The 11,035-nt window shown below is 38.3% G+C and overlaps 1 protein-coding gene across 1 annotated transcript; it reads right to left on the bottom strand.

Annotated features, from left to right (window-relative positions):
* Window positions 1-6,321: 6,321 nt before the first annotated feature.
* On the bottom strand, window positions 6,322-7,947 carry LOC120287221. The gene is made up of 3 exons (XM_039299949.1): window positions 7,927-7,947; window positions 6,952-7,730; window positions 6,322-6,868 (listed from the first exon to the last, which is right to left on the bottom strand). Exons 1-3 carry the CDS (start codon window positions 7,945-7,947, stop codon window positions 6,322-6,324), a joined length of 1,347 nt encoding a protein of 448 aa, XP_039155883.1.
* Between the last annotated feature and the right edge of the window lie 3,088 nt (window positions 7,948-11,035).

Consider the following 11,035-nt stretch of genomic DNA (forward strand, 5'->3'; position numbering starts at 1 on the left):
GAGGTTTTGGTTGCCTATCATATGGCAAGCATAAACTTGAATATCAATCGACACCTTGTATATTTCTTGGCTACTCTCTTAATCAAAGTGCTTACAACTATTTGATCCTCAACAAAACAAAGTCTTTCTCAAAGTCTTTCTCTCATGTCATGTGGTGTTTGATGAGTCCATGCCTCCTTACTCAAACTTGCTAAAATGCTTCATTGTACTAGATCTCAATCCGTCTCTACCACCTCAAAATACTTGTGCATCCTCTCATTTTTTATTAAGGAATTTCAGTCACTTCTTCAATATAAGACAATTAAGCCATACCATGCATAGTCAAACAAGTCTTTAAGTTCAACAGATGGAGAAGTTTTTTTATCACTATTTAAATGGCCCCTCACGACTTTGGTGGAGAATGCCAATTTAATGTCCCCGGTGCATATCCATCGTTAGCCATTGAAGCTCCATTTATCCTCCTACAAACTCAAACACTTCATTCGGCCCCTCCATCATAGTTTCATAAGTACCCACATGTTCTCATCCAATGATTACTCACTCTCAAAATAACATTAATAAACTCAAATAGATACATTTAGCACCAAACATCCTTTATCACGTTTACTTGAACCAACATGTGTCTTCCAGGCCCTAAAAGATCTAGAGTGGTGCACTGCCGTGTTAGAGAAATTTAATGCAATTCTCCGAAATGGTATATGGCAGCTTATACCACCTAAGCCGCATTATAATATTATTGACCGCAAGTGGATATTTCGAGTCAAGCGAAACTTAGATGGCAGCATAGTTTAGTAGAAGACACAACTTGTCGAAAAAGGGATTTCACCAATAGCCAAGACTTAACTATGATCATATGTTTAGTCTAATTGTTAAACCCTGGTTGTTCTTTGTCTAGTTTTGTCAAAGGGTTAGCCCACTTCTACAATTAGATGTCAACAATGCTTTCTTACATGGCTCTCTCATGGAGGAAGTTTATATGCATCAACCACTAGAATTTGTTGATCAGTCCAAATCACATATGTCAAAGAAGGCTAATTACGGTCTTAACAAACCCCCTTGTGCATGTCATCAAACACTTAGTTCCTTTGTTAGTTCGTTTGGATTCATCCAATACAAATTAGATTCCTCACTCTTTATATATAGACATGATGGCATCATTACTTATTTCTTAATTTATGTAGATGATTCGATCTTGACTAGAAGTAATACATAATTTTTGTAAAAGTCTGTGAGAGCTCTTGTAGGTTAGTTCTCACTAAAGGACCTTGGGGATCTACACTACTTCTTGGGATCTGGTGATACACACAAAAGTTTGGTCTCTTTCTCACAACACAAGTATATAAGGGACATTCTCAATCAAGCAATCATGTTAAGAGCCAAGGAGATGACCACCCCAATGGCTATGCTAGCAACTCTCTTTGCTCTTGTTGATTGAGTCGAACCATACCGATACAACTAAATATAGGAAGATTGTTGGTGCTCTCCAATATCTTGCATTCACATGTCACAGGGCCTGATATTGCTTTTGTTGTCAACACACTCTCGTTTATGCATCAACCGATAGAGTTACATTTAAGTCCTATTAAACGTGTTTTACATTTTTTTCAAAGGGATTATTAATCTTTAGTCCACAGCTTCATGCATTCTTTGATGTTGATTGGTAGGCAATCCAAACAATGGTAAGTCTACAATCGCCTACATCTATTGGCCATAATATGATATCATGGTGCTCTCGAAAACAATGATTTGTTGCTCATTCATCAACTAAAGTCAAGTATCGCACTATTGTTGCGACAGCTTCTAAGCTCATGAGGATTCAATCTCTCATGCATTGAATTGAGTATCTTCTTCGACCACACCTAACATCTATTGCGATAACATTGATGCTACGTATGTGTGTGCTATCTCGTTTTTCTCTCAAGATGAAATACATTACCATTGACTATATCATTTTGTTCGTGACATGGTTAACAAAGGCCTTAAGAAAGTCATGTGTCCACTCATGATCAACCCGTGGATGCACTAACCAAGCCTCATGCATGACAAGCTGTTTTCTTCATTTACGGTCCAAGATTGGCATTCGCAATGAAACACCTCTCTTGCAGGGCATATTGGAGAAAATATCTCTAACAACAAAGCAATTCCGAAAATTGCTCTTAATCGATCAAGACCAATCAAGCAATTCTTGTACTCTTGGCAAGTGCGGTGAGAGTTTCCAAAGTTGACAAATTCAATTTATCTTTTATATAAAAGATTTTATCTTTCCATGTATAAAGGCCACGGCTAGGAAAGTTACTGAATTACAGTTATTCTAGCTGATTTCTTTCTATAAACAATCGGCTAACCTTGTACTTTAAATACAAGTAAGTAATGATAGTAAAGTGCATCTTGTCCAATCCCTCAAAATGTAGGTCCTTTTAGGTCCATTAAAACCCCATTAATTTGGTTTTGATATATTTAACCCATTGCCTCGTATAATTTAAATCTTGGGTAATCCATATATCACCCAACCCATTAAATCTGAGTTAAGATATAGGTTCATGACCCATTTTACCACCTCTAGCCACCCCTTTGATCTGATAATTTAGACATGGCGAGCTTTCTAACTACTTCACGGAGAGGAAATAATTTCATGTAGTGGTGGCAAGGCTCGATTTAACCTCGAAAAACATCCTGGTCCACCCAAAAATAGATATAATCTAGCTTGAGTTTAGAGTAAACAATCTGTATCCGACTCATTGCGCTCGGAAAAACGCACAACTGAAAATTCCCAGCTGTTCAACCATTATACCCAACCAAACTCGGGAGCCAATCCTAAGTGAACATAAACCGGATGTGCACGGAATCCATGTAAACTAAATCCTGCTCCTAGATGTCATAAATCGAAATGACTCATATGTGAATGACACAAAATCCAAATTTTATCGAATCCAAATGATATGACCCATCCATTTACCTCCACTGTTGAAATCAAAACTGAAGTAGGCCTTATTTGAACTATCTGAAATGCGGCACTTGAGACCAGTTTTGACCTGAACTGAACCCGAAAAGTAGACAATTTGAACTATTCCGACTTCGACCCAGCTGAACCTTTTCTGTAATCCGAAATGACATGTACCAATTACGAGAAGGTCGAAATCGAAGTTAGTCCAACTGGAACCGGTCTGACCCACCCATTTGCTGCCTCTAAATCATCCCTTGAATCTATGCGATGTTTTTTGAGTAATTTGATCAAAAGGCGAGCGCTTAGAGCCCAACATTGGCTGAAAGTTTAGGCCCATTGGATAGGCTTGGGCTGAAAAAGCCATGCCCGTTCAATGGACGATGGGAAGGACCTACTTAAGGCCCGACTCGACCATTTCAAAATGTTACACGTTATTAAGATTTAATATGTCCTCAATACAGGATAGAAACAAATAAACTAGTAAAACAAAATAACACGGATGCTAAAATAATTTTCCATTAACTTTCAAATTTTATTAGCTTTTAACTGGAATCGAACGATATTACAAAAGAATGGCCCGATAGAGGGGACTGGGCAGTCCGCCCAGTGAGCTCTAATGGGACTTGCGAGTAAGAAAAAGTATAATGGTAATAATTTTAGTAGACAGTTTATAACCAATTAAAAGAATACATATGGAGTAAAATTAATGAAGTAAACAAATAACCGGGTCAAACAATATTTTAATAAACAAAAATTTACGCAAATTGCTAATGAAAAATAGAAATGGATGGCTGCGTGAATTCCACTTACAGTGAGCTCATGACTTGATTGTAACTTCTTTTTTTAAGATTTTAAACCCTCAATTGATCAAATAAAAATATTAATTTCTCAATTTGTCGATGATCAAAACCAAGTCGTTTTACTTATGCCTATAGTGATTATTTAAAGAATTTTTATTACCCTTAGCATATTTATGACTTCAAAATCTCTCATAAGCAAGCGTGCTGATGCGGAAGAATTGACTGGTCACTCAATGCCCATATATGCCATTCATAGAGATATATATATTTCTTGGATGAAATCGTCGGAGGTCCTTAAATTATTGTAAATATTTAATTTGATTTCTTAACTTTTTTTTTGCAATTAAATCTTTAAACTATGCAATTTTTTATTCTAATTAGTCCTTCCGTGAAAATTATGAAAGGGAAATACCAATGCGACTGTTACACCATCTTTAATTGCCAACGTTACAATTCCACCTAAAAAATGCCAATGGTGTCCAGCATGACTTTGGAAAAAAATAAAATAAATAAATAAATAAAGAGAACGGCTTCCAGTGCCACGGTACATAATTGCCCTCCCTGATGCCGCCGAGTCGTGCCGATGCAAGCATCGCTTGGCCAGGGTCGTGCAACCACTGGCAGATTCAATCGAGGTCACGTGGCCCCAGCGAGTTGCTTGGATGGGGTCATGCAACCCGATGATGCCAAACCAAGCAGTGATCGCATCATTACCCTCATTTCTCTCCGGGAGTGAATATTGGTCTAGAGTTAACGTTGGACCGATGTTGAATCGACCCAACTCTATCGGTCCTAGTTCGATTTCCAAGGGACTGGATCGATCCTTATCTTGAGGTCCCTAAATTAGCACTGTGAAAGTTAATCTTTGGTCTTGGAAATTTAGAATTGGTCCAATTCGGATCAACTCTGACCACACACACACATCTATCTAATATATTATTTACGACGCTTTTGCATGTGATGTTATGAGTATTATTGATAAATGATTATATAAACTTCTTATCTTATCCCATATCTCTATGAGTGGTTTTAATCGTTTTTATGGTTCCTTACTTTTAAAAGATATGGAATTTCTAATGTTGCCTTATCTTAAATTTGTTGAATATGTATTGGTATTTATAACTTAGTTGTACAATGACGCAATATCGATGGATATAAATGGTAGGTTTGCCTTTTGAGGAAATACAAAAACAAAATAAAAAAATTATCAGTTGGTCCTGAGTTGATCCTGAAACTAAATTGAACCTATTAGGTCGGATTGATTCTCGATCCTAAGCTCAATAGAGTTTATCCTCAGTTCCAAAAATTAAGAACTAATATTATGTGGGTTAATCATAGGATTAGGAAGTGGACCAACTTAATCCGGACCATGCTTACTCCAACTTCTTTCTCTGCGTGAGTTTTGACTGATGGTGGTGCTTGCTCCACTACGATTACCCCCTTCTCTTTCTCTCCAATAAGGAAAAGAGAAACACATTTAACCACCAATTTGTTAAGTCAGATTGATGTGACTTGACATGTCAGTTCATGTTAATATTTCTGTTTTCTTTCTTAACATAAAGCCAACTTGAAGAAATAATAAATAATTTAAAAACTCAATTAAACACAAAAGTTAATAGACGATATTGAATAACTTATAACAATTCTAAAACCTCAAATATCTTATAGTACGATACATTGTTGCCCTCTCTCAATGCCGTCAAGTCGTGCCAATTCAAGCATCGAGGTCACACGGCCCTGCGGTTGGGGTAGCGCAACCTCGATCATGCCAAATTAGGTGGTGGCTACCTCGCTGCCCTCTCTCCGCATGTATGTAAGTTTAGGGTGATGGCAGTGACTACGACACCACCATCACCTCTCTCTCTCCATCTAGGAATTTAATCACCAACATGTTAAGTCCGGTTGATGTGACCTAATATGTTGGTTTATATTCCCATTTACATTTTAACGTAAAAACTAACTCAAAAAAAATGAAAAGTAAATAATTTGGAGAGTCTACATAAATTGATGATGATACTGAATAATTCGTTGCAACATTTCAAGGATCTCTAATGTCTCATGCTTAATTTTTTTTTCTTCCTATCTCTTGATCAATAATAAATATGGGCAACGTCAATGTTTATGATCTACCAATAAACTTTGCTCCGGGTGAAAATGGAAGAAAACATGTCCACCTTTTTCTCGGTAACTTTGATATGAATTGTCCCACAAGAAAAGCTCAGCAAAAAGCAAGCATGGTATAAAGTTATTAGCAAAATGGTCAGCATGGTTTGGAACGAATACACATATATGGCAAAAGGTTGAAATCAAGATGGAACCAAGGGACTAACTCAAAAATCATATTCCCCACCAATCTATATCCATCCCCCTAGTGATGCATGATCATATACTGATTCAGGTCATCAGCACCCTTTTTATCAGCAGGAGGCCACCACATCAATTCAAATGAATCCAACCCAAGTAAAAATGTGTACCATCTACTCCATCAAGTCAATTCAAATGGAAGGAATAAGTATTATTGGGACATTTTTTTTTTCTCTTGGAACCGACTTGTGTGTGTGTCACCATAATTTTACCCTAGGGAGGTTCATTATTTCCACAAACTATGGTGCATTCCAATCCACATATGTTACCCACACAGGAGAACAGGCTTCCACCTCCTCCACCGTCAGTGTGCCGTCGAACGTGTCGCCGGCCGCTTGACTTAGACTTGACAATGTTGTTGTTGTTGCCGCTGCCGCTCGACGGTAAGCTCGAGTAGTCACCACGGTCATACAACGTCGGAAGCTCCATCCGCCACCTCTCGAGCTTAGACTGTAACCCTTCCACGCTCTCGTTCAGGCTCCACCCGCCCACGACCGGGCTCTCGACCTCCTTCTCCTTGTACCTCTCCTTCGCCGCCACTGCCGCTGCCACCTCGGAGGGCGACGGGCCCAGCTCGGATTCCGTGATGATTAGCTGACCCGGCTTGCTCGGAAGAGCTTCGAAATCCAACGCCGCGTTCTTGGTGAGGGGCTTCTGGGCGCCCGGGATCTGCTGGAAGGGAACCATCGCCATGTCCAAATCCTCGGCCTTCGCATAGGGCTTTGGATTAGGCGACATATCGGACCCGGTCTTGTGGTTGCTGCCAACTTTCGATCCATTGACCGTGGAACTAGATCTCGAGTTCGATTCCTTCTTCTTCTTTCTTCTCTTTGGGTCGGCGACCCGTCCTCCGAGCCGTTGATGACGGAGTTCGGCCTGTTGAGGAACGATACCTTTCTTTTCAACGTCTTAACTTGTCCTGCGGCCATAATCGAACTCGTGTCGCTCTTGGTCCGCCTGAGTTCCGGTTTTTTTCGCTGCGGCTGCTCCTGTTGATTAGGATGATTAGAAGAAGGCAAAAGATTGTTGTTGTGATGGTGATGGTGATGGTGATGGTGATGATACGGATCTTCCTCGCCCATTAGGTCGCGGTAGCCGACGGCGGAGGCGTTGAGCTGCATATACAGTGGCATGCTCCGCATGGAGCTGTCGAGCACCGCCACGCCGATGTTCAGTATGCCCTGAGGCCGCCCCGAGGGGCGTCGCACCTGGAGGGCCACGAAGCGCATTCCGACGTGGTGCTGTTGGTGGCGGAACGGATGGGGCTGCGGGGTCACGAGGTGGCCCACGAGGACCCGCACCCTGCCCACCAGCACGTCCTTGAACCAATGCACGGCGTAGATCTCGATCATGACCCCGGACGTGTCGGACCGGAGGAACTCCTCGTCGACCCGGAACACGAACTTGTCGTTCCACGTGGGGCTGTTCCGGCCGTTGGAGTCCACCCGGGTCGACAGCTTCCGGTCGGGGTGGACCCAGGCGACCGCGTACGTGCGCATGGTGCGCGCAACCATCGCTAGGTCCTGCGCGGAGATGATGTTCAGCTCTAACAATTGGAAGGATTCAGGATTATCGACGACATTGCCGGCACCGGAATGGAGAGATGGAGGGACCGGACGGTCCTGTGCTCGCCGCCGCCCGGATCAAGGACGACGGGGGAGGGGTTGGCATTAAAAGACCAAGAGGTCGGGCGACGAGGGGGAAAAAATTGCTCGGAAGTCGGCAAAAGGGGGAGATTAAGGACAGAAACGAAAACAGGTGTGCATGAAACATTAGCGAAAGCTAAGGAGATGGTTTTGCCTATTTTTGTGTCCCCACGTTGTCTAGACTCTCCGTCATTTCGGAACTCGTCAACTCCCTTTGTTAGTTGGTACAGAGAGATTTTTGATGATATTTTTATGAAAACTCCAGGAATCAGTATTACGCGTCGAGTGTGTTCAGAAATTCTGTGTGCCAGAAACAAGAAGATTAAATAGGATGAAAAGAAGGTCTTAGATAGATAACCAGGAATAAACAAAAACTGATATATTCGTAATAATTATACTTCAAATTAATTTTGTGACCGCAAAAACCCAAATTAATATACCCGTGATAAATTTATCACCAAAAAACCAAATTGATACATTTACAACAAATTTACCTTCTATTAGTTTCCGTTAAATTGGATTATTATCATGAAAAACCACAAATTGATACACCCATAACAAATGAAAGGTAAAACTCTAAATTAATACAGCTATTAATTGTTATATTGTTTAATTCAGTAATTTAACTATAAAATTTAACGAAAAGTAATTTGTTACAAATATATCGGTTTAAGATTTTTGTATTAAAAAAAATTAGTTTTGGTAAACTGTCAAGATAGGGTTTTTCGTGACATTAACTTAAGAATTATTATGCTCTTGGATGACTAATTTTATTAGGTTTTTAGTAACATTTCACTTTTATGGATGTGATTGTGCTGGGGGGTGCTTTCACCATCTGAAATAAGTACATGCTGATGCTCAATAAATTAGATTAATCTACGTGTCATTACTGGTACTCTAAGATTGAAAATAAATTATAAATTCGATATATGCATACAGAATAAATTTGCAAGGAAGACTAGTACATATTTGTAACACAATTACGGAATAAAAGACATAAATTACTTTATAGTTTCTTTGAAAAAATAAATAAAAGAAAGTTAAGTGAAAAGCCAACCGGCATTGTTCAAACAAAGAGGCCCAAAAACTACATTTGAATTTGTTAATTTCTTTGGAGAAAAAAGATTTTTAATCTTTTCAAAAGTTAAGATCGCGTGGATCTTCTACTGATTAAAAGCATATATTTTTTTTTACTGCTCGCATATGAGCTCATAATTATGAAACATAATTAGATTATGGGGCACTGTGTGGGTACTAATAAATTCAATTATTATAATATGGACAATTTATTAAAAATTAGGAAATACACGCCGGTAATGTACTAACTGTCTTAACCGGCGGGTGTCCGAATAATTTAATTTTTTCTTTTTTTTGCATTAAAAGCTAGTAGGAAAGAAAGACCTATTTATCTTTGGTAATTACGCTACCTTAGGACCGTTATAATTACGACCGCCATTCACCAAGGGTTTGGTCATCGCCTCCCCTGTCATTAGGTCACCAACTTTCTCGATCTTCTAGCATTGGGTAGGCGTTAGCCTCATACATAGTCTTACGACTTTGCGACCTGTGTTTTTGATAAATAGTTGCCTATGCTAGGTCACCGCGACTTCCTTTATCAGGAGGCCTCTTCTCCCGAAGTTATGAGACTATTTTGCCGAGTTCCTTAGAAGAGTTGTCTTGCGTCCCTAGGTATTCTCTACCTACCGAGTTGTGTCAATTTTGAGTACAAGTACCCTTTTGTTCAAGGTCATTTGAGCTTTTTCTGGAAGCATGACACAAGTTACTTCAGCACTGTAACACTTGGTACTCGAACATTGAATCGGGGTATTTTCTCTACTCCTTATCCTGAAAAGCAATGGCACTTTGCATTCGTTCATTTCCTATTTGATCCCTTTAAATTCCATATTCAAAATTGCAATCGAATTTATTCATTAAAAAAGACTCAATTCCATATATTTCTTATGTAACCATAGGTGCTATATTGGATTTGAATCAGAGTTCCGATCTATCTATATTAATTGACTATCTCCATTATGTTGTTGCTAGCAAATACCACTGTTTTTTATTTAGGATCTTCCAAATCATTCATGCATGAGATTTGGATCCATTTATATTGATTGACTGCCTCCATTATGTTGTTGCTAGAAAATATCACTATTTTTGGTTTTGAATCTTTCCAATCATTCCTACGGGAGATCCAAACCTTTTTTTTTTTTTTTTTTTTCTGATCCTTTGATAAAAGATTCATTCTCTTCATAAAAAAGAGGAGGTAGAACCAATAAAGATTTATGTCTCAGTTCAAGAATTGTTTTGATCCAATACATAAGAATCTATAGAAAATGCAAATCCTTATGATGCATCATATTCGACTTGCTTATTGATAGAGTGAATAGATTTGTCATTTCTTGAAATCTCTTTTCTGATTCAAAATCGTGGCATAACGTGTATCATCTCTTGTTTCGGTCTTTGGTAATTATGCGATGTGTGCGGGATGAAAGCATCTTCAAACATGATTGGACATTACTTGATTGCATAAAGAGCTCTAGACACCAATCGATATAGAATAAAAAAAAAAAAAATTAAGTTGATAGTATACTTTTAGTTGCGCGATCACCCACGGGCATAAATGATCAATACGAAAATGCTCCCTCGTATTTATCTTTTTAAATGTTAACAGGTAAGATACAATCGTAGATTACTCATCGAAATAACAGATAAGACGAAGATAACCTCTCAAAATTATCATTTTAAAATTCAAATGGACTAAGATTGAATTGTCCATTTATCCGACTTTGCGCACTAGCCTCGTCAAGATTTAGATGAGATGAAAAGACACTGCCTTGTAATTATCAATTAAAAATTTAATTAGTATTAAATAAAATGGTCATTTATTTTTCTTTTCCTAAACATACATGAAAAATTATAGCTCCGTTTGTTTAGTAGAAAATGAATAATTTTAATTATATTTTCTTAAAAATGATCATTTATATAACTTGAAATATTCAATCAATTGAAAATATTTCCATTATCGACAATAATTTATTTCTAAATATTTTCTTGGACGATGAAAATAGTTTTAAGTGATACAAATGATTATTTTTAAGAAAATATTTTCTAATTCTTTCATTTTTCGCAAAATAAACGAAGTTTAAATTACAAAACTAATAAACGAAGTTTAAATTACAAAACTAGTAATTTGTAGCTTTCAACCAATATTTCATTCAATTCGATTTTTGAATGCGGAACCTTTTGAGGACTTGCTGCAAATGATGTTCTCAGCT

Source organism: Eucalyptus grandis, chromosome 8 (genome assembly GCF_016545825.1).
Source record: "Eucalyptus grandis isolate ANBG69807.140 chromosome 8, ASM1654582v1, whole genome shotgun sequence".
Classification (NCBI taxonomy): domain Eukaryota; kingdom Viridiplantae; phylum Streptophyta; class Magnoliopsida; order Myrtales; family Myrtaceae; genus Eucalyptus; species Eucalyptus grandis.